Source organism: Hyperolius riggenbachi, chromosome 8, assembly GCF_040937935.1.
Source record: "Hyperolius riggenbachi isolate aHypRig1 chromosome 8, aHypRig1.pri, whole genome shotgun sequence".
Classification (NCBI taxonomy): domain Eukaryota; kingdom Metazoa; phylum Chordata; class Amphibia; order Anura; family Hyperoliidae; genus Hyperolius; species Hyperolius riggenbachi.
In genome coordinates this window covers 105,064,416-105,089,524 of record NC_090653.1, presented here as the reverse complement: position 1 = coordinate 105,089,524, position 25,109 = coordinate 105,064,416, and the positions used below count along the sequence as shown (strand labels likewise).

General features: G+C 44.4%; 1 protein-coding gene across 3 annotated transcripts in view; it reads left to right on the top strand.

Annotated features, from left to right (window-relative positions):
* The window catches only part of MOSPD1 (motile sperm domain containing 1), a 137,267-nt gene that overhangs the window by 91,999 nt on the left and 20,159 nt on the right, over positions 1-25,109 (top strand). For all 3 annotated transcript variants that reach the window (XM_068250965.1, XM_068250966.1, XM_068250967.1), the window contains exons 3-4: positions 17,083-17,337; positions 22,015-22,090. In XM_068250965.1, the coding sequence (XP_068107066.1) occupies positions 17,083-17,337; positions 22,015-22,090 (331 nt within the window). The remainder of the gene's footprint in view (positions 1-17,082; positions 17,338-22,014; positions 22,091-25,109) is intronic.

Below are 25,109 nucleotides of genomic sequence, written 5' to 3'. Positions count from 1 at the left end.
CACAGAATCCATGCCATTCGTATCGGCGGGTCGTTCGTAAGTCGGGCGTTCATAAGTTGGGGACTACCTGTACATTACAGAGGTATAAAATGGGCCTCATATGCACCAAGTTCACTTCCAGCACCTGCTGGTGAAATCAAGTATTGCAACAACCAAAAAAATCTACAGATACAGCAATTGTTTGTTCAATCTGTTCTTTTTAAGACTTCAGTCTGCGAAACACTGTTGGGAATTTGGTCCCAGTCAAGTACAAACATTTGGTAACTGTTGCCCAAAGTTGTCACTTATGACTTGATCCAGTGTCAGTCTGCACAGTGGTTCCATGTCCCCTGCAGCCAACTCAGCTCAGGAAAATATTACCTGACCAGATTGGATTTTTGGGATAATTGTATTCTTATTCAGCAAGAGGCCTACTGCTCCTTTACCCTCTCCCCTCTTCATAGAGCAGAACATGCTGGATTGAGCATGAATGCTTGTATGAGGATTGCTGAGCAGGTTTTACACAGCACATGGATGAAAGCTTTGTACAGTATAATTGTTATCTTAAGTGTGTGTACTGCTTTAGAAGAGATGCAGCGTTGCTATGGGATATAGCACGGTCCTGCGTCCTAAATATCCTTGATGTGTGGGTGGCTGAATAGTTAAACTTACCATCAGGGAATATCCTTATATACTGCTTTTTTCCCTTTTTTGTCCTTTAAAGCTGAGAAACAGCACCAGCTTCACATTAATTAACTCGTCATGAGTCACTGGTGACAATTATTCACTGCTAGCCTGTCCCAGAACCATTTTAATCAGCTTTATGGGCAGGGTGATGTCAGAATGTGCCTAGCACAACAGCAGCATCTGTCAGACGACAATTCATGTTGTTGTATGTAAGTGGATTTTCCGGAAGCTCAGCAGATAGCAGCTGACTTCTCTCGACAGTCAGTCCCACTAAGCAAGTCAGTAGCAGCAGAAAGACAATGAAGCTGTCTTTGTATACGTGGGAAGAGCACAACATACTCACCTATTTATGTGGCAGTACAATGTAATCAGGATAACTGCCGGATGTGTATAATAGAAGTCTCCTGTCACATCACTTCTCAATGCAGTTACAGCTTTTCCACCAGCATATCACACTATTGGAATACATTGCAATGGGTAAAATGTTATAGGGGCAATTATTGCTAAATCTGAAGATAGGGTATTGCAGATATGTTTTTTGTATTAAAACACACCTGAACCATAAAAAAGGTTGATTTTTATTTAGCTGGGGCTTCTCCCAGCCTTCCGTAGTCCCTCAGCGTTCTTTTAGTCCCCTTTGTTGTGCCGCTGTCATCCTACATTAAGTGCCGCTGTTCTGGCTGTGTTGGTGATGGGATTAGTGGACACTGGCCTTTTGCTAAAGTGTAACTGTCGGGCATAAAATCAATTCTTTATTTTTATCTGGTAAACAAGTAATGAGGATGCTAACCAGGCAATCCAAAATTAAAATCACTATTACTTTTGTTGTTGATAAATGATAATTCCCCAGTTTACCTGACTCTTATTTGGTACACACAAAATTTGGTACACAAAAAGGAAGTTGCAGGGCATGCTGGGTTGTCCTTTTTTGCTTCTCTACTTCCCCCCAGACTTAAGTAATGCAGCCTGATTGGCTGAAGCCTCATTCCCTCCTGTTTTCTCCTTCCACACCTGTTCCTCTCTGATTAGCCAATATTTTTCATACAGAGACAATGCACTTTCTATAGTGAAGGGCGGGCAAATCAGGCTAGTAAGGGAGCAAATTACATCAGGATTGGCTTCAAAATAGCCACAGTTAAAATGGGAAATGCTAAGAAGGATTTTCTCTTCTTTTATGGTAGAAAAATCACTGAAATCAAAATGTGGACAGTACAATACATATGTTATGTAAGTAGAGCAAGTATTTATCTACTTATATATGTGGCGAGGTTTTCTGAGATAGTATGGCTGGGGAGAAATACAGAACTGGGACCAAGGCAGTGGCGTGATTACAAATGATGGGGTCCCCCAGCAAAACTTTGATGCCCCCCCCCCCCACACACACACACACAGTAATTCGGGGATCTATTGACAGCCAGATCCCGAATTACACCTCCTTCCGAGTTGCTACAACTTGGAGGGGGAATTGTATTTAACACCACCAGGGAGTTTATGGGCAGAAGGGAAAGCCGTACATACGTACACAGTGTAGCCACAGAAACAGCTGATCTGAAGGATGGACTTCTATGTCAGAGAGAGTGAGATAGTAGTTTGGGCCCCCTAAAGCTCTGGGCCCCCCTGTGGTCGCAGGGTCTGCTCCCCTGTAGTTACGCCCCTGGAAGGGTTTCCTGTGTGGAAAGTTTTTGCGCCTGTTTCTTATAATAACTAGTCATTTTTCTTGTTTAATCTGTTTGCCCGGCTTCCACCTGACATTTCTACAGTGCTGACAATGTTTCATTCATTCTAATATACAATGAACAAGTGCAGAGGAATCACAAATTAAATGCAACCCTGAAGTAAAAATAAACTGATGCCAGAAGTAGTTGCATCCATGGCAGTTCTTCTCCTGAATAGGGCTATCCTGGAATCACTAAATATTATTTTGTATTTAAAGCATACCGAAAATTGAAGTTTAAAATAAGAATAGTGGTGTCCAAGAACACTTACTACTGATACCACTCATGCAGCTCATTGTCTTTGTATTGTCTACTGTTACCTGTTCCAGGACCTCCTCCCCCCACAGGTTCCGGGATGTTCACCGAGAGGTGAACAAGCAATTCTGAACTGGGCATGTGCGAGTTCCTAACCGCACATGCCCAAAGAAAGAAAGTGCTTGCGCACATCTTCTTTATTTCATACATAAGCGCTTCCCTTTACTGGGCATGGTTGGCTTGGAATATACCCCTGCCCAGTTCAAATTTAGGAGAGAAGACAACAAGCAGCCCGAACAAGGTCAGCAGCCGGCAATCTAGCCCATCATTAGCTTAATTCACAATGGTTTTTTTCACTTCAGGGGTACTTGAAGAGTACAATTTAGCTTTAAACATTTGACTGTCTCAGGTATATGACATCAGTTTCAATTTTTTTCAGAAATCTTGTGTTGAATTTTTTTGTACCAGTTACCTGCACTCATGTGTGTTTCTTAACCACTTAAGGACTGCAGTCATAAAACCCCTTAAGGACCAGAGCCTTTTTTTCCATTCAGACCACTGCAGCTTTCACGGTTTATTGCTCAGTCATACAACCTACCACCTAAATGAATTCTACCTCCTTTTCTTGTCACTAATACAGCTTTCTTTCGGTGCTATTTGATTGCTGCTGCGAGTTTTAGTTTTTATTATATTCATCAAAAAAGACATGAATTTTGTCAAAAAAATGACTTTTTTAACTTTCTGTGCTGACATTTTTCAAATAAAGTAAAATTTCCTATACATTTGAGCGCGAAAGTTATTCTGCTACATGTCTTTGATAAAAAAAAAAACATTCAGTGTATATTTATTGGATTGGGTAAAAGTTATAGCGTTTACAAACTATGGTGCCAAAAGTGAATTTTCCCATTTTCAAGCATCTCTGACTTTTCTGCGCACCTGTCAGGTTTCATGAGGGGCTAAAATTCCAGGATAGTACAAATCCCCCCCAAATGACCCCATTTTGGAAAGAAGACATCCCAAAGTATTCAGTGATTGGTGAGTTCATAGAAGATTTTATTTTTTGTCACAAGTTAGCGGAAAATGACACTTTGTAACAAAAAAAAACAAAAAAAAAAGTTTCCATTTCTTCTAACTTGCGACAAAAAAAAATGAAATCTGCCACGGACTCACTATGCTACTCTCTGAATACCTTGAAGTGTCTACTTTCCAAAATGGGGTCATTTGTGGGGTGTGTTCACTGTCCTGGCATTTTGGGGGGTGCCTAATTGTAAGCACCCCTGTAAAGCCTAAAGATGCTCATTGGACTTTGGGCCCCTTAGCGCAGTTAGGCTGCAAAAAAGTGCCACACATGTGGTATTGCCGTACTCAGGAGAAGTAGTATAATGTGTTTTGGGGTGTATTTTTACACATACCCATGCTGGGTGGGAGAAATATCTCCGTAAATGACAATTGTTTTCTTTTTTTAACACACAATTGTCAATTTATAGAGATATTTTTCCCACTCAGCATGGGTATGTGGAAAAATACACCCCAAAACACATTATACTACTTCTCCTGAGTACGGCGATACCACATGTGTGGCACTTTTTTGCACCCTAACTGCGCTAAGGGGCCCAAAGTCCAATGAGTACCTTTAGGATTTCACAGGTCATTTTGAGAAATTTCGTTTCAAGACTTCTCCTCACGGTTTAGGGCCCCTAAAATGCCAGGACAGTATAGGAATCCCACAAATTACCCCATTTTAGAAAGAAGACACCCCAAGGTATTCCATTAGGAGGATGGTGAGTTCATAGAAGATTTTTTTTTTTTGTCACAAGTTAGCGGAAATTGATTTTAATTGTTTTTTTTTCACAAAGTGTCATTTTCTGCTAACTTGTGACAAAAATAAAATCTTCTATGAACTCACCATACTCCTAACGGAATACCTTGGGGTGTCTTCTTTCTAAAATGGGGTCATTTGTGGGGTTCCTATACTGCCCTGGCATTTTAGGGGCCCTAAACCGTGAGGAGTAGTCTTGAAACCAAATGTCGCAAAATGACCTGTGAAATCCTAAAGGTACTCATTGGACTTTGGGCCCCTTAGCGCACTTAGGGTGCAAGAAAGTGCCACACATGTGGTACCGCCGTACTCAGGAGAAGTAGTATAATGTGTTTTGGGGTGTATTTTTACACATACAGATGCTAGGTGGGAGAAATATCTCTGTAAATGACAATTATTTGATTTTTTTTACACACAATTGTCCATTTACAGAGAGATTTCTCCCACCCAGCATGGGTATGTATAAAAATACACCTCAAAACACATTATACTACTTCTTCTGAGTACGGCGATACCACATGTGTGACACTTTTTTGCAACCTAGGTGCGCTAAGGGGCCTAACGTCCTATTCACAGGTCATTTTGAGGCATTTGGATTCTAGACTACTCCTCACGGTTTAGGGCCCCTAAAATGCCAGGGCAGTATAGGAACCCCACAAGTGACCCCATTTTAGAATGAAGACACCCCAAGGTATTCCGTTAGGGGTATGGTGAGTTCATAGAAGATTTTTTTTTTGTCACAAGTTAGCGGAAAATGACACTTTGTGAAAAAAAAAACAATACATATCAATTTCCGCTAACTTGTGACAAAAAATAAAATCTTCTATGATCTCACCATACTCCTAACGGAATACCTTGGGGTGTCTTCTTTCTAGAATGGGGTCATTTGTGGGGTTCCAATACTGCCCTGGCATTTTAGGGGCCCTAAACCGTGAGTAGTCGTCTTGAACCCAAATGTCTCAAAATGACCTGTGAAATCCTAAAGGTACTCATTGGACTTTGGGCCGCTTAGCACAGTTAGGCTGCAAAAAAGTGTCACACATGTGGTATCGCCGTACTCAGAAGAAGTAGTATAATGTGTTTTGTGGTGTATTTTTACATATAACCATGCTGGGTGGGAGAAATATCTCTGTAAATGACACATTTTTGATTTTTTTTACACACAATTGTCCATTTACAGAGAGATTTCTCCCACCCAGCATGGGTATGTGTAAAAATACACCACAAAACACATTATACTACTTCTCCTGAGTATGGCGATACTACATGTGTGACACTTTTTTGCAGCCTAGGTGCGCTAAGGGGCCCAACGTCCTATTCACAGGTCATTTTGAGGCATTTGTTTTCTAGACTACTCCCCACGGTTTAGGGCCCCTAAAATGCCAGGGCAGTATAGGAACCCCACAAGTGACCCCATTTTAGAAAGACGACACCCCAAGGTATTCCGTTAGGGGTATGGTGAGTTCATAGAAGATTTTATTTTTTTGTCACAAGTTAGTGAAAAATGACACTTTGTGAAAAAAACAATAAAAATCCAATTTCCGCTAACTTTTGACAAAAAATAAAATCTTCTATGAACTCATCATACACCTAACAGAATACCTTGGGGTGTCTTCTTTCTAAAATGGGGTCACTTGTGGGGTTCCTATACTGCCCTGGCATTTTACGGGCCCAAAACTGTGAGTAGTCTGGAAACCAAATTTCTCAAAATGACTGTTCAGGGGTATAAGCATCTGCAAATTTTGATGACAGGTGGTCTATGAGAGGGCAAATTTTGTGGAAACGGTCATAAGCAGGGTGGCCTCTTAGATGACAGGATGTATTGGGCCTGATCTGATGGATAGGAGTGCTAGGGGGGTGACAGGAGGTGATTGATGGGTGTCTCAGGGGGCGGTTAGAGGGGAGAATAGATGCAATCAATGCACTGGGGAGGTGATCGGAAGGGGGTCTGAGGGGGATCTGAGGGTTTGGCCGAGTGATCAGGAGCCCACACGGGGCAAATTAGGGCCTGATCTGATGGGTAGGTGTGCTAGGGGGTGACAGGAGGTGATTTATGGGTGTCTCAAGGTGTGATTAGAGGGGGGAAATAGATGCAAGCAATGCACTAGCGAGGTGATCAGGGCTGGGGTCTGAGGGCGTTCTGAGGTGTGGGCGGGTGATTGGGTGCCCGCAAGGGGCAGATTAGGGTCTAATCTGATGGGTAACAGTGACAGGTGGTGATAGGGGGTGATTGATGGGTAATTAGTGGGTGTTTAGAAGAGAGAATAGATGTAAACGATGGATTTGGGAGGTGATCTGATGTCGGATCTGCGGGCGATCTATTGGTGTGGGTGGGTGATCAGATTGCCCGCAAGGGGCAGGTTAGGGGCTGATTGATGGGTGGCAGTGACAGGGGGTGATTGATGGGTGGCAGTGACAGGGGGTGATTGACAGGTGATCAGTGGGTTATTACAGGGAAGAACGGATGTAAATAATGCACTGGCGAATCGATAAGGGGGGGGGTTGAGGGCAATCTGAGTGTGTGGGCGGGCGATTGGGTGCCCGCAAGGGTCTAATCTGATGGGTAACAGTGACAGGTGGTGATAGGGGGTGATTGATGGGTGATTGATGGGTAATTAGTGGGTGTTTAGAGGAGAGAATAGATGTAAACGATGGATTTGGGAGGTGATCTGATGTCGGATCTGCGGGCGATCTATTGGTGTGGGTGGGTGATCAGATTGCCCGCAAGGGGCAGGTTAGGGGCTGATTGATGGGTGGCAGTGACAGGGGGTGATTGACGGGTGATTGACAGGTGATTGGCAGGTGATTGGCAGGTGATTGACAGTTGATCAGGGGGGATAGATGCATACAGTACGCAGGGGGGGGGGGAGGGTCTGGGGGGGGTCTGGGGAGAATCTGAGGGGTGGGGGGTGATCAGGAGGGAGCAGGGGGCAGTTTAGGGACTAAAAAAAAAAAATAGCGTTGACAGATAGTGACAGGGAGTGATTGATGGGTGATTAGGGGGGTGATTGTGTGCAAATGGTGGTCTGGGGGGTGGGCAGGGGGGGTCTGAGGGGTACTGTGGGCGATCAGGGGGCAGGGGGGGGCAGATCAGTGTGTTTGGGTGCAGACTAGGGTGGCTGCAGCCTGCCCTGGTGGTCCCTCGGACACTGGGACCACCAGGGCAGGAGGCAGCCTGTATAATACACTTTGTATACATTACAAAGTGTATTATACACTTTGTAGCGGCGATCGCGGGGTTAACAACCCGCCGGCGCTTCCGATTGGCCGGCGGGTTGACGTCGCGGGTGGGCGGAGCCTATTGCCGGTGGATGCGCGCGCATCCCAGCGCGCGATCCCCGGCCAGAGAGTGCCCCAGGACCTGACGCCAATCTGCGTTACGTGGTCCTGGGGCTGCCACTTTGCCGCCGCCAATATGAAGTAGGCGGTCGGCAAGTGGTTAAAGGAATGCTATCAAACCAAGTGTTCCAAAATGACAATGTACAAATAATGTCTAAGTAGCTGGTTAAACATTTTCCTACTTTTCATGTTAAATATCAGAGGCAAAAGCTGCAATTCGTTGTGTATAGTGTGTAGCTGCATTGGAACAATTCATTGGCGAAGGGGTGGTGTATGTGCTTCAATATTACACAGCCAGTGCTGTTCTTTGCATGTGAGACTACAAAGTTACCGGTATTTGAAAAGCCTCAGGTATCAGGTTTCACACACAGTTACAAACAAGATACATTTCCTCTGCTCTCCATGTAGATAACTCATTCATAGACACAAACATCTGCAGTTAAGCTAGTGAGATCTTTCTCACACACAGGGTTAACTCAGGTAAGGAGAGGGATTCCCCCTCCCCTCATTATTTACTGGTCAGTTACCTTGCTCAGCTTGGCCATCAATGAAGTGTGAAAGTATTTTGATAACCCTAAACAAAGAGGTAGTGTAATAGAACGCGGAAAAGCCGCCGCGTCTACTGACAGCAAGGCGGCTGATTCCACGTCCAGCGCGGCGGTTTGCACGCAGCAGCGTGCGTCTGGTGTGGCTGGGTCTGTTAGTTCACACAGATTGAGGAATACGTGCGCTTGCGCTGAGAGGCAGAACCTTTATGACAACCAAGGAGGGATCAGCTGACCAGGTTGGTCAGCTGACCTCAGAGCAAGTGACTATTGGTTGATCATTGATGGGTGGCGCTGCAGAGCGCCGCTCTATATATAGTCACTGCTGGTCAGTCTCAGGTTGTCTGCCGTTGCGAACACTTACGTGAAAGCACTCAGACCTTAGTCAGATCCTACAGTGTGTTAGAACCAGGAGGACCTGGGAATGCACACTGAGCCAGATTATTCTGTGTATCATTGTGTTATACTTCAGACTAGTTCCAGGGTGTGGAGACCACGGACCTCACACCCAAGATTAGGGACTCTGTGTTATCATTCTGTTATACTTCAGACTAGTTCCAGGGTGTGGAGACCACGGACCTCACACCCAAGATTAGGGACTCTGTATTATCTTTGTGTTATACTCCAGACTAGTACCAGGGTGTCGAGACCATGGACCTCACACCCAAGACTAGGGATACTGTGTTCCATCATATTATACGCCAGACTAGTTCCAGGGTGTTGAGACCACGGACCTCACACCCAAGACTAGGCATTGTTTTGATATCTGTTATGACCTATTGCATTCCTGACTATCCCTCTGCTTTCTGATTCGGTACCTACGCATATCTGATTATCTGTTGCCAACCCTGCCTGCCTTTGGATACCGAATCAGCCTTTTGTCTCTGTACCCTGTCTGTCCGTGTTTTGCCGACCTGGCTTGCCCGACTTTGAGAGCTATCTCTCTCCATTAAGAGATAGTCTCCAGACCTGCTAGTGACCTCCACCTTTCAGGTGTCACTCACTCACAGGTCCTTCCTACTTTCAGCCTGGGGCTCCACCCCTTTGGAGGTCTCAGGCTGCTGGAAAGTTTTCGCACTTCCCAGAGGGCGGTATCGATCATACTGCCAAAGACCACCTGCTCCTCGGGTAGTCCAACTCAAAGTCATTACTGTTGCACTAAACACTCACATTATATAGGTGTCCAGAGGTTAGTTATACTTGGATTATCGGTGATTCTGCAGATCATCAATAATCAGGTATATATCTGCATTCTTGGTGATACTGCAGATCACCAATAATCAGATTCTCTCTGTGTGCTGACACCGATCGTTACAGAACGGCAGACCAAAACCAAATGGACGCACTTAACAGCCGTCTTGATGCACTCACCACCTCGGTGGAAAATTTCATTCAAGTGCTGGACAGTCATCAGACCCAGATCAACGCTTTGTCTGGGTCTGCACAAGTCCTACAGACGGCTGTGAATATAGTGCGATCTCCTCCAGGTACAGACTTACCTATGCCTGTGCCCGAAAAGTTTTCTGGTCACAGATCTGACTTTCAGAATTTTAGAAATCGAGTGTTATCGTACTTTGAGTTGAGACCTAATTTATCAGGAACCGTGGCACAGAGAATTACGTTCATTAAGACTCTGCTGTCAGGGGATTCCCAGACTTGGGCATATAGTCTCCAGACAGGGCATGAGGCCCTGGCCTCGGTTGAGGAATTTCTTTAAAGCTATGGCTATAATTTATGATGATCCGGACATTGCCTGTACCGCTGAGCGGAAGCTCAAGACTTTGCGGCAGGGCAGGGATCCGGTTGAAGTTTACGCAGCTGAGTTCAGAAAATCGGCAGTTTCAGCTAGATGGGGGTCATTCGCACTTCTGGACTGTTTTTTGTCTGATCTAATGCTGGGTCATCCTGAGCCAGAGTCTATTGATGAGGCCATTTCGTTGGCAGTCAGGGTTGATCGTCGTCTACGTTACCAGAAACAGACTCGTAGTAGGAACAATGTGAGATATGTTTTTTACGCCTCTCCTCCACCCGTTTCACCTCCACCAGAACCAATGCAGATTGGTCGGTCAAAATTGTCCCGGGTGGAGCAGAATCGTAGAAAAACAGAACAGCTCTGTCTATACTGTGCAGAGGAGGGTCACAGAGTGCAGAATTGTCCCAAAAAGTCGGGAAATGTTGCCGCCTAGGTGTAGTCGGAGGTAATACCCTAGGCGCGCAGTTTTTACCTCTACACGATAAACATTTGCTCCTCCCTTGTGCTATATCTTGGGAAGATCAAACAGTGGCCACTGGGGCCTTCCTAGACTCTGGCTCAGCAGCCAACTTTATGGATTACGAATTTGCAAAGAAATTAGAGATTCCTATTTCCCCTTTGAATGAACGGATTCTGGTCACTGCAGTGGACGATTCTCCTCTGCAGAGTAAATACCCTCTGTCTCAGACCCCAGAGTTAAGGGTTACGGTGGGGGTGTTACACAAAGAGAGTCTACAGTTTCTGGTTTTGAGGATGACAACTTCCACGATCATTCCATGGTTACAACTTCACTCTCTTCAGATCAATTGGGCTTCAGGTCAGCTAACGAGCTGGTCTACCCATTGTCATCATTGTTTAGCGAAGGTGACCTTGGGTAACACCAAGATTCAGGTGGAAGGTTTGCCAAGGCAGTATTCGGAAATTGGCAGACGTGTTTAGTCTCAAATCAGCAGATAAACTTCCTCCCCACTGTCCTTTTGATTGTCCCATCGATCTCAGGTCGGGTTGTATGCCCCTAGAGGTCATCTCTATAATTTATCTGGGCCAGAGGAATTGGCCATGCAAGAATACATCCGAGAAAATTTAGCTAAAGGTTTTATTCGTCCCTCTCGGTCACCAGCAGGGGCAGGATTCTTTTTTGTGAGAAAGAAAGATGGAGGCCTCCGTCCATGCATTGATTATCGGGGCTTAAATAAGATTACAGTAAAAAATCGTTATCCTTTGCCTTTAATTGACGATTTGTTTACCCAGGTCAACAATGCTAAGATTTTCTCGAAGCTGGATTTGAGGGGTGCATACAACCTTGTGCGTATCTGGGACGGTGATGAATGGAAGACGGCCTTTAACACACCCGACGGGCATTACGAGTACCTGGTGATGCCCTTCGGGTTGTGTAACGCCACGGCCGTCTTCCAAGAGCTGATTAACGAGGTGTTCAGAGAGGTGTTGGGCAGATTCGTCTTGGTGTACTTAGACGATATACTGATTTTTTCATCCAACCTCTCAGAACACAGGAAACATGTTGGGTTTGTGCTACGGAAATTGAGACAAAACATGCTGTATGCTAAATTGGAAAAATGCATTTTCGAAGTGACCTCTGCCGCCTTTCTGGGGTACATAATCTCGACCTCTGGCCTCTCTATGGACCCTGGAAAAGTTTCTGCTGTCTTGGAGTGGCCTCAGCCTGTAGGACTGAAGGCACTCCAGAGATTCCTGGGGTTCGCCAACTACTACAGGAGGTTCATAAAGGGGTACTCTACGGTGATCTCGCCTCTCACCAGTCTCACCAAGAAAGAGGCAGATACTCACCACTGGTCCCCAGAGGCCCATGCTGCTTTCTCCACTCTGAAGAAATTGTTCTGTTCTGCACCCATATTGAGACATGTAGACGTCACCTTTCCCTTTATCATGAAGGTCGATGCCTCAGAGGTAGGGGTAGGGGCTGTGCTTTCTCAGCGTTCTGGTTTGCAGGGAAAACTTCACCCTTGTGCCTATTTTTCCCGTAGGTTTTCACCCGCAGAGAAAAACTACGATATAGGCAACCGGGAACTTCTAGCCATCAAGTTGGCTTTTGAGGAATGGCGACATTGGCTAGAAGGGGCAGAACACACCATTACAGTTTACACTGACCACAAAAATTTAGAGTACATTGAGGGCGCTAAGAGACTTAGCCCCCGACAGGCCCGGTGGTCGTTATTTTTTTCGAGATTCAGATTTGTAATCACGTATACCCCTGGTAGTAAGAACATCAAGGCTGATGCCTTATCCAGGTGTTTTGAGCCCGAGACAGCACAGCCCTCAGCCCCTGAGACCATTATACCTCAGAAGGTGGTCCTGGCAGCCACTGAGACCTGAAAAGACTGGACTGTCACTCTGAGTCCATTTCAACAGGATGTTCCAGAGGGGAAGCCTGAGGGGGTCCTGTTTGTACCATTGCCTTTTCGCCTACAACTGTTGCAGCTGTTTCATTCCCACAAGAATGCTGGGCATCCTGGGGCCACCAGAACTCAGGATCTACTTGCAAGATGTGCTTGGTGGCCGTCATTGGCAACAGACTGTAAGGAGTTTGTAAGAGAGTGTGCAGTGTGTGCTAGTAGCAAACCCTCCCGTCAGGCACCTGTTAGAACATTGCAGCCTTTACAAGTTCCGAGTGAACATTGGACCCATTTGTTCATGGATTTTGTGGGCGAACTCCCCAGGTCTGAGGGTATGACGGTCATTTGGGTGGTAGTCGATCGATTCAGTAAGATGGCTCATTATGTCCCCCTGAAAGGACTCCCCTCGGCTCAGGAATTGGCTGATCTCTTCATCCAGCACATTTTCCGGCTGCATGGCATTCCGGAAAATATAGTGTCAGATCGGTAGTCCAATTTGTATCTAAGTTTTGGAGGGCATTCTGCCATCAGTTAGACATGGATCTTTCTTTTTCATCAGGCTACCACCCACAGACCAATGGCCAGACCGAAAGAGTCAACCAGTCCCTGGAACAGTTTCTGAGATGTTATGTTGCAGATGCACAAACCGACTGGGTAAAATTTTTGCAGTTTGCAGAATTTGCACACAAGAATCTGAAAAGTTCCTCTTCAGGATTTTCCCCATTTCAGGTGGTGACGGGAAGGTCACCTAAGTTTGCCCCATTACCAGTGGCTTCTACTCCGTTTCCAGCCCTGGAAAATTGGCAGAGGTCCTTAAAGCGAATTTGGGGAATGGTTAAGAGAAATTTTGGGAGGGCTTTTCAGAACCAGAAGAAACAGGCTGACAAGAGATGTTCCATAGAATGGGAATTCTCTCCAGGGGATTTGGTCTGGGTGTCCACACTACATTTGGCTCTAAAGCAACTGTCACCCAAACTGGGCCCTAGATTTGTGGGTCATTTTCCAGTGACCAGAAAAATCAATAATGTCACTTATGCTATTGATCTCCCTACCAGCATGCGAGGTGTGAGATCATTCCATGTGTCCTTGCTCAAGCCGGCAGTGCACGTGGATTCTGCTCCCCGCCCCCCCCCCCTGTGTTGATTGATGACCAACCTGAGTATGAGATTGAAAAGATTCTGGACTCACGGCTTGTGCAGAACTCCATGCAGTATCTGGTTCACTGGAAGGGATATGGCATAGAGGAGAGAACTTGGGTGCCAGACTGTCGTATGCACGCAGAGGAATTGAAGAAAGAATTCCATGACTTGCACCCTAGAAAGCCTGGTGGGAAGTGTCCGGAGTCCACTCCTCGGGGGGGGTTACTGTAATAGAACGCAGAAAAGCCGCCGCGTGTACTGACAGCAAGGCGGCTGATTCCGCGTCCAGCGCGGCGGTTTGCACGCAGCAGCGTGCGTCTGGTGTGGCTGGGTCTGTTAGTTCACACAGATTGAGGAATACGCGCGCGCGCGCTGAGAGGCAGAACCTTTATGACAACCAAGAAGGGATCAGCTGACCAGGTTGGGCAGCTGACCTCAGAGCAAGTGACTATTGGTTGATCATTGATGGGTGGCGCCGGAGAGCGCCGCTCTATATATAGTCACTGCTGGTCAGTCTCAGGTTGTCTGCCGTTGCGAACACTTATGTGAAAGCACTCAGACCTTAGTCAGATCCTACAGTGTGTTAGAACAAGGAGGACCTGGGAATTCACACTGAGCCAGATTACTTCTGTGTATCATTGTGTTATACTTCAGACTAGTTCCAGGGTGTCGAGACCACGGACCTCACACCCAAGATTAGGGACTCTGTGTTATCATTCTGTTATACTTCAGACTTGTTCCAGGGTGTTGAGACCACGGACCTCACACCCAAGATTAGGGACTCTGTGTTATCATTGTGTTATACTTCAGACTAGTTCCAGGGTGTCGAGACCACGGACCTCACACCCAAGACTAGGGATACTGTGTTCCATCATATTATACTCCAGACTAGTTCCAGGGTGTTGAGACCACGGACCTCACACCCAAGACTAGACATTGATTTGATATCTATTATGACCTATTGCATTCCTGACTATCCCTCTGCTTTCTGATTCGGTACCTACGCATATCTGATTATCTGTTGCCAACCCTGCCTGCCTTTGGATACCGAATCAGCCTGTACCTTGTCTGTCCGTGTGTTGCCGACCTGGCTTGCCCGACCTTGAGAGCTATCTCTCTCCATTAAGAGATAGTCTCCAGACCTGCTAGTGACCTCCACCTTTCAGGTGTCACTCACTCACATGTCCTTCCTACTTTCAGCCTGGGGCTCCACCCCTTTGGAGGTCTCAGGCTGCTGGAAAGTTTTTGCACTTCCCAGAGGGCGGTATTGATCATACTGCCAAAGACCACCTGCTCCTCGGGTGGTCCAACTCAAAGTCATTACTGTTGCACTAAACACTCACATTATATAGGTGGCCAGAGGTTAGTTATACTTGTATTATCGGTGATTCTGCAGATCATCAATAATCAGGTATATATCTGTATTCTTGGTGATACTGCAGATCACCAATAATCAGATTCTCTCTGTGTGCTGACACCGATCGTTACAGGTAAGCAGTGAAATGTATACACCAATACTTAAGATCACTTCCCAAACTATTCCTGTGTCAATTGAAAAACACTTGTTAAGAATAGTGTTTCTTTAACCATGCAGAGTTTTATCTCGTCTAATAATCATCAGTAAGAGTTATGCTACAGTTCTACTACAGTATGAGTTATTTTAGAGTAAGAAAAAGGGAAGACAGTGTTTACATATACGTGGCTTAACATACATATGTTTATTTAGTCATATAAAGTGTCACTTCAGGCTCCCTTTAAAGAGCAGCTCAGCAGCTCAAGGAAAAAATACTTTGGTTTTTGATGGTGTACCAAGTGGGTTAGAACCACCTTAAAATTGTATTGCTGTCCTTTGTTCCTATCTTTGAGAATTTTCATCACTTCCTGTCCAGGCAGGAAGTGGGGAGATCTCTTCAATAGTGAGGGAGACAGCAAACAAATTCAACTTTTATATAGAGCTGGGGAAATATAGAATCCCCAAAATAGTTTTTTTTTTGTCGCTGTAGCTCATTTATTATACCCAGGACTACCAGTTTACATATTAAAACCACCAAGTTCCACAGTGGTCCTGTGCACAAAAGGTGAATTGGAATGGCTCCAATGGAGACACAGACAACAATAAAAAATTATATCACCTTTTAGGCTTTAAAACATGAATTTTAAAAAATGTAATGTCCACAAAAATACATCAAAATAGCAAGCAAGTCCTGATGATCATTCGTTTATTATTGTACTAACAACATAGAATTAATTAAAACAGTGTAGGAAAGAAGTAATATCCATGTTTGCATCACTACCATGGCAACAGTCACTTCCTCTCCTGGTGATATTACAAGAGGTGAAGGAAAATCTCTCCAATATGGATAATGGCATCAAATAAAGCCCATTTTCAAAGCAGTTTTTCTTTATTTAAAAAAAAAATGGACTTGTTGCTGGATATCAGTTCTGTTTGTACACTTTGTAGTGCTATGCAGCATTAGAGTGATCCTGGGGACATGCTTGTTTCTCTTATGGTATAGCTAGCTCATTTTGAAATGTAAAATAATAATTGCGTCTGGAGTCTAGTTGTAAAGTCCAATTCAACATTTTTGTTTTACTGTACATACTTTGGATGGGAGTTTTTTAGGCCTTTATTTCTGTTCTTTTAGGCCTTTATTTCAGCTTTTGAGAGATTCCCAAAACTGCCTGTCTCTAGGAGCTCCATTGACCTCTGTAACCTTAATATTAAAACTTGTAGTCCCGGGGCAAAGGAAATGAAAGACAGCAATATAAACTTGCTGGGGGGTTTAATTCTACACAAATATGGCAAAAAATATATTTGGTTTTATTCTCACAGATGGGGGGGCATAGAACAACAATAACAATCCAAGAGATTGGTTGTATTCCCATATTGCACTATTAAAAAAATAAAATAAATAAAACGTTGGCATTAGGCTTTAACCTGCATAAACTGCTCACCTGTCTATCTGTGGCAGTCCTGGTTCGAAGGCTCCGTTTACACTTAATCAGTTGCTCTCAGTTATAACTGAAAGGACAACTGATTTTCAAAGTAATGCCCATGTTTTCCTATGGCACCTTTCACACTTACCGCGTTTTAACTGAAATCTTTTTCACAATGCACTGCTATGGAGAAGAAAAAAAAACGCGTACCAACTGATTAAGGCCCCTTTTACACTTAATCAGTTGGTGTGCGTTAGTGCGCGTTGGTATGTGTTTTTTCCATAGCAGTGCATTGGGAAGAAGATTTCAGTTAAAACGCGCTAAGTGTAAAAGAGGCCAGAGGAAAACATGGGCATTACTTTGAAAATCAGTTTTCTTTCAGTTATAACTGAGAGCAACTGATTAAGTGTAAAAGGGCCCTAAGTGTAAACGGGGCCGCCTGTTTTCTGTCACAAACCTTTTAGCCCTGTCATTGTTTTCTGGCAGAGCTGTGTGATATAATACAGACTGCATTTCTGATGTTGTTCTTCCTCCTGCAGAACTGACAGGATGCACTAGAGGTCTTCCCAGCACCAGAAAACCAAAACCTGAAAGTCTGGGAGACAAAAGGAGCCGAGGAGGAAGTGGGGATTCTGTGCCAATGCAGCAACAGAAACGGCAGCCAGAGCTAGTGGAAGGAAACCTTCCTGTGTTTGTCTTTCCTACTGAACTCCTATTTTACGCCGATGATCAGACAACACACAAGCAGGTGTTAACGCTGTACAACCCTTATGAATTTGCCTTAAAGTTTAAAGGTATGTTTTGTGAGGATATTATCTCAGATGTGTTGTATGAGCACAGATGTTTTCAGTGGGTTGTTTTGCTGGGCTGCAGCTTCACTGCCAGGAGAGAGTTAAAGGAGTGGTGTGTTATTATACTGGATGGGATTTGTTTATACAGCTTGACTTAATATGTTAATATGTTCAGTTTGAACAAGAGGAGGACACAGTCATTTCTTAAAGGGGAAGGCTGTTTTTGTGGATGAGAGACTAAACCGTATGTTAGGGCCACTGGAGTTAGAGGAATATGGAGGCTGCTGTATTTATTTCCTTTTTAACGATACCAGTTGCCTGTAGTCCTGCTGGTCTATTTGGCTGCAGTAGAGTCTGAATAACACCAGAAACAAGCATGCACCTAATCTTGTCAGATCTGACAATAATGTCAGAAACACCTGATGTGCTGCATGCTTGTTCAGGGTCTATGGCTACAAGTATTAGAGGCAGAGGATCAGTGGGCTAGCCAGGCAACTGGTATTGCTTAAAAGAAAATACATATTGCAGCCTCCATATCCCTCTCACTTCAGTTGTCCTTTAATGGGGCTGACACCTACAACAAAGTGATACTTTCTGGCCAATAGAAACAAAATACTGCCCACTAAAATATGGTGTTTTTTTCTGTATCTTTTTTCTGAAGGCAGTTGTAGTAGGCATACACCTACAGAGAAATGATTTCAAAAACCTTTCTATTCTTTCATGTTCTAACTTCAGAAATAAACAATTAAATGACTTCTACTATGATTACCTGAAATCTATGGTGGGAAAATAGCTGTAATTTAATTGACTTTGTTTTGTGCAGAGCAACATCATCAGTCAATTTCTGTGGCCCACTGCTTTACATAATTTATTTTGGAGGGTCTCAGTGATGGAGGCAATGTCACTTCCGGGACTCTGAGCACCTCTTATGGGTATGCCTTTAAGACAAACGACTTCCAACAAAGTTGTGCTATGACCCCTCTGGAGGAGCCTCTTGCAATTGCCATGCGTGTCTCTTCCTGCTTCATTCAGTGATGCACTTCTCTAACAGAGAATATAGGGGTGACCCGAAAGTTCTAACAGAGCCAAGATGGCAACCACGATTTTTAAATTGAAATCGAACGAAAACTATTTAGTGTAGAATGGTGAATCAGGCATCAAACGAAAGAGGAGCGCACAAGCTACAGCATGGTATGCATCTTTAAGTACTTTGCCGTACTGATCTGAGTGGTAATGGCATGCCGATGAGAGGTGCTTAGAGTCCCTTTAAAGAACAACTGAAGTGAGAGGGATATGGAGGCTGCCATATTTATTTTCTTTTAAGCAATACCGGTTGTCTCTAATAATTTTACCCATAGACCCTGCACAAGCATATGTAGATCAGGTGTGTTTGACATTGTCAGTCTGTATGCTCGCAAGTGCAGGGCTCTCTCACCCTTTTGTGTTTTGGAATTTGTTACACATTTATTCATATTACACTATGGAACTCTCTACCTCTCTCCATTAGTGTTTCCCCCTCCTTCAATATCTTCAAGAAGGCCTTCAAAACTCATTTTTTTTACTCTGGCCAACCCCCCCCCCCCCCTTCCCCTTTGTCTTATTGGTGTACGTCACCCCTAAATATTGTCTGTAGCCTTAATGTACAGCGCTGCGTAATATGTCGGTGCTTTATAAATACAATAAATAATGAATATTAATTTTGTCACTGTAATAATCAATTCTGTATTTTGTACCAATTTTGCATTTTGTACCAACTCTGTATTTTGTATATTGGTGTGGTGTATACCATTGTCTGTATTATTTTGCACCCCATGTTTGTTTCTTACTTTGTACAATGCCATGGACTATGTTGGCGCTATATACATCAATAATAATAATAATAATAATTAGCTGCATGCTTATTTCTAGTGCTGTTCAGACATTACTGCAGGCAAATAGATCAGCAGGGCTGCCACGCAACTGGTATTGCTTTAAAGGAAATAAATATGACAGCCTCCATATTATTCTCCCTTCAGTTGTTCTTTAACCCCTTCAGTATCAGCAGTCGCTGGTACCAGAAACCAGTGCATATAGATGACACACCACAACCGCTGTTCACAGCGTACACCCATCACCTCAGGCCACCCACTCTATGATGGCAGAGTTCTGTGAGCCGGTCAGGAGCTGATTTCGTTGGCTTCTGACTCTGTGAGCAATGTAAGCCAATGAGATTGGCTCACATTTATGACTGGATCAAGAGCCAATGAAATCTTTCTCCTGACCAGCTCAAGGAGCTCTGCTGTCCTACCGACAGCAGGGCAATTGAGCTGCGGCGGGGAGAGATCGACATGATTTGCAAGAGTGCGCAGCGGTGGTGAGTAAAATCTATGCCCTGGCAGGAATAACAGCTTCCAAACAGGGCGTAAATTTAAATCACTGCAAACCAAAAGCATTTAAGCCAGCTGACGTCAACTATAGAGCGCGTCCTAGTGGCTGCAGCTCTGGCGCTTTGAGTCCGCCAGGAGAAAAGCGCAATATAAATGTTCTGTGTCTGTCTATTTTAATGAAAACAGTAGAAACATATTGCTTCAATAAAAGCAGACTTACCTGCTGATCATTATCAGGAACCAACATTGCGGATCAGTAATAGAGCGATTTTAGCCCTTAATATGGATTAGAAATGTTGACATCCATTTCAATTTACAATCGATTAGACGTTTTGTATGTACAGTACAGTGTAATGGCCAGTTTAAGATTAACACAAGCCCTTCTTAAAACATAGCTCTAGGGGAGATGTAAGGACCCCGCTAGTGCTCAGGCCACAGTACAATCCTGGGATTTTAGTGCCGCAAAGTGAGAAGTCTAATCACAGATCCACAGCGTCACCAGACATTTTGCCATTTAGTCTTGTTTCTGAGTCTGGCTGAAGTAAAAAAAATGAAAACAGCTGAAAACATGTTTCTGCACTGAGACATGAATTGAGTTTTTCAGAGACCCAATCAGATTACCAAACAATAAGTTTATAACGTGTGACCATCTTTACACTGGCTGACGTGCCTTTAGCTGGCATGAAAACTTTGTTTACTAGTCAGTCAGTCAGTAATTCTGCACTTGTTTTGTAATGTTCCAGCTTTGCTCACGTGTAAGAGTGTCACATGACTCAGCTCCTAGTGGAATGCAGAACTCGCTGTGCAAGGAGAAGACTTTGGATTGGATCACACAAGGAAATTGTGTTTACATGTGTCTGGTTCTGCTTCTGAATCTAAGACAAAACAAGAGGCACACATGCCACGTGGAAAGTTAATTGCGTATGACGGTTAAGCTTGTGACTTGAACAATAACAATACTTACACACATAGGTTCAGTTAAGGCTTGTACACATGGCTTACAAAGGCGGCCAATGACGGCCATCTTAGCCCATCGTCAGGCATGTGTACAGCGCCGCTTCCCCCGCCCTCCGAGTGACATCACGCGTGCCCCTCCGTCGTCCCTCTGCCACCGCATAGCAACAGAACGCGTCATCAGCTACATAGCGGACGGGCCAACCAGCGATATCACCCTAGGAGATTAGATCCAGAATCACGACGGGCGACGTGTGTACGTACCTTTACACAAATAATTTAAATTATCTGTATGTTCCACGGAGTGTATCCAGAAAGGAATTGAGACCTCAAAAATCTATCCACTGCAGCTTAGTGACACCCAGGGCAGTTCCTAGGCTACGTATCTCCCAAGGCAAGGGTGTAAAATTTGGACACACAATCAGGAATTACCAGATGAAAGTTTATTGCAGCTGATTGATTTATCCGGCAGCTATGTCATTTAAGGTGGGCATACATCAGGTGACTTGGCGACCGATCGACCATCTGATTAAATTATTTTAATCTAATTGGATGAAAATCAGTGCCGCCAAGCGCATGCCTGACTGACAAAGAGACCGATTTTAGGATGGAAATTGGTCGCATTGTCAATCGTGCATGCTGCAAGATGTCTGACCGAAGTTGGTTGGTTGGGTGTGCAGTGGTACAGCGGCCAATTTCGGAACGAGTGACGAAACGACGAAACCCCTGCTGCTGATGTAATGTGTGCATCTACACATTACCTGTCCTGTAGCAGCCTCCGCGCGGTGTCCATCCATCTCTCCGGGTTCTAACAGCCGCATACACACTGGCGGCGCATAGCGTCTGATGTCCGATGCTATGCGCCACCAGCGTGTATGCAGCTGTTAGAACCCGGAGGGATGGACAGACACCATTGAAGGCTGCCACAGGACAGGTGATATATAAACGCTGGAGGGGCACATTTACACATTTATACATTAGGGGGGCAGTGGCGGGGTGGACACTGCAGGCTCAGCCGATTCCCTGAAGATTTCATGCTGAAATCGGACAGGAATGGACCTGCAGTATATGGGCAGTTTTGACGAAGAGACAAATGTATCTCTAATCAGATTCGATTAGAGATAAATTTGTCTCTTTGTCGAATCTGCCCATAATCTTAAGGTGCATGGCACCTATTCAGTGCTATGCTAGCCACAAAGATATGACTGTAAATAATGGCCATCAGTATAGCTTTGCATTGTGTCCACAGAGATGTCTGCACACAACATGCGTACAATGCACTTGCATTGATAGATAACACTGTGATTATGAATAACTCAACAAATCATCCACTAATTGCTACTGCTTATTTTTCCTTTAGTTCTCTGCACCTCCCCCAACAAGTATGCTGTTGTTGATGCTGCAGGTGCAGTGAAACCCCAGTGCTGTGTTGATATGTAAGTATTACAAAAGGAAAACATGCATTTAAAAATACTTTATTTCATGAATTAATATCTTGACCTAAAATAATCACAATCCTTTTCCTAAATAAATGTGTCACGCTGTGTTGTACAAATGAGACTGGTTTATAAATGGTTTCCAAGGCTGGAGAAACAGAACTCAGCTCCTTGGGGGGCCTTGCATAGTAAAATCTACACTGTGCCTGTGGCTGCTTAGTGTACCCGAGGTGACATGTGACATGATGAGGTAAACATATGTATGTACAGTGCCAAGCACACAAATAGCTAGGCTGTATTTTTTTTTCCAGTTGTTTATCTCATCAGTTTATTTTCACCTCAGGCTCACTTTAAAGGAAAAAAAAAAATATATATATATATATATATATATATATATATATGTAGACAAATACTTACTCTAGTTACATAACATATGTATTTCACTGTCCACATTTTGATTTTACTGATTTTTGTATAGTAAAAAAAGAAAAAAAATCCTTCATAGGATTTAGGATCCATCTTAACTGTGTCTGTTTTGAAGCCAATCCCGATGTCATTTCCTCCCTTACTCTCCTCTGCCTGATTGTATATGCAATGCCCGCCCTACGTCCCAGTCTTCAAGCACTCCCACCCAGCTCTGCAATAGAAAGTGCATTGTCTCAGCATGAGAAATATTGGCCAATCAGGAACAGAGGTGTGGGAGGGGAAAACAGGAGGGAAAGAGGCTTCAGTCCATCAGGCTGCATTAGTTAAGTCTGAAGAGAAAGAAGAGAAGCAAAAAAGGACAACCCAGCATGCCCTGCAACTTCCTTTGTGTGGCAGATGTACTAAATAAGAGCCACATAAACTGGGGAATGTTGTTTTATGGATAAGAAAACTAAGAGTGATTTTTAACCTTATTACTTGTTCTAGATAAAAATAAAGAATTGATTTTTTATTTTATGCCCGACAGTTACACTTTAAGGGGACAGAGCCATGCAATCCCCAAGGAGTTAAATGAGGTCTCCACCAGGTCATACGATAGTTTGGTTGGTGTAGCTATGATAATCATACTGAAATAGTGAAATAGACTATATTAGTTTCCTGATCCTTGGGCTTGCCTTCACTTTGCAATATCCTGCAGTCATAGAACAGGGTTTTTAAACTTGTGCTACAAGAATTCAAAGGGTTTCAAAAGAGAGCCTCCATGAACTCCATATCAGTTTTGGTTGCAGTAAAGTTGGAGAGTATTATCTTTGCTTTACTGGTGCTGTGTGGGACCATTCTGATAGTACATGCCACAATGCTGGAGCTGCTGTGAATACCAGAGGGATGGAAGCCTTTTGTGGCTATCACAAGATCCATATGTGGTTTCCCAAGTTCTCTTTCCCACATCCTATGCCCAATCGGTGAGGACATACTGCTTGTTTTTCCTGCAGATTCCACCTCTCTTTGCTTACCTTCTCCAGAACCAAAGTACCATAAGCTGTAGATATACTGTTGCTATGTGAGTTCCCCATAATTTGAAAAAAAAGCTCTAATTTGAATAAGTCTGGACTAGATGTACCAGCAGGAAGTGATGCAGGAACATGCCTATCAGCCTGTACAGACTAGAAGGAAGTGGCTTACTACATTGTGGAACAAAGGGTAGCTATGGGGATGACTATTATACCCATACTCACTCCCATGCACACCATTGTTTGGTGCTGGGTAGAGTTTAGTGACAAGTGCTGTAGCAATTCCTGACTGAACAGCTTTCTGGAGAGTGGAAAGAGTGGCACCAGAATACGGGGACAAAATGACTTTGGGCCAGGGCGAGACATACTGTGAATATTTGAAAACACACCTGAACTGTGATTAAAATTATAGGTCTCCTATATTTTAAGATATGCACAGCAAACTCGACTGCTTATGCGCAGGCCAGTTCGCGCACCCTTCTCTATCATGCGCACTTCACCAGGAGCACTCTGCACATGCACTAGTGTCAAAAGAATGAACCAGGCATGCGCAAGTTGCTCCGTGAAATAACAGCGAGATCATCAATGGTGCGATCAGTGTCTTGGTGGCACATCTTACAGAGCCACCAGCGGGAGAATAGAGGGGACCCTGAGGACTCCATGGGACCTCACTGACTATAGGGGACTGGAAGAAGCCCCAGGTAAGTAAAAGTTTACAATGCTCACCACAGTTCAGGTGTGCTTGAAGGAGAAGGCAGCAATATCAAGAACTGCTCATAAACACTTTAGGGCCCTTTCACACTGGCACGGTGTGTTGCAGCAAATTGCCGCACTGTAACCGCAGCCTAATGATACCCTATGGGGAAGTTCATACCTCCCATGTTGCGGTACGCTGTGTCAGAAATCCCCAATTTAACGCTAGCGCATACCTACGTTACCACGGCGCTCCTGAGGCGATCTGTGTCAGCCCAGATTTCATGTTAGTCTATGGTGATGCAGGCTTCTTTAGTTGACGTCACATCGCGCATACGCGAAAGCGTATTTTTACAATACGCTTCCGTGCACTTTCGCACTTTTCACACTTTCGCATGCCTCACTTCCTGTTTGGCGAATGCCAAACAGGGAACATCGTGTACTAACGCTGTGTTACCTGAAGGCCTGTTTTTGGTGGTGTGACAGGCGCGAGGCACCGCATCGCTAACGCCAATTTATAGTGTGAAACCAGCCTTTCGTTGATCAAGATGACCGTTCTTGATTGTTTTGGCCAGAAATCTGAAGTGTGCTTGTAGCTTACCTTATTTTTCATTATATAAGGCGCAATCCCCCCCCCCCCCCCCCCCAAGTGGGAAGAAAAAGTCACTGCATCTATATGCCAAATACAAGGAGTTCCTACCTTACAATTGCCTGCCGATATGAACCATCGACCCGCCATGACCCGCTACGATGTTGGGGATTCCATGTATTGTTCTCCATGTATGTCCTTCTGTCCCCCGCTCCCCTTGTGTGCTCTTTTGCTTATAAGCAGCGGCAGCACGGCTCACCTCATCCATCATCTCCAGCCATAGCAGCAGTGTACATATACG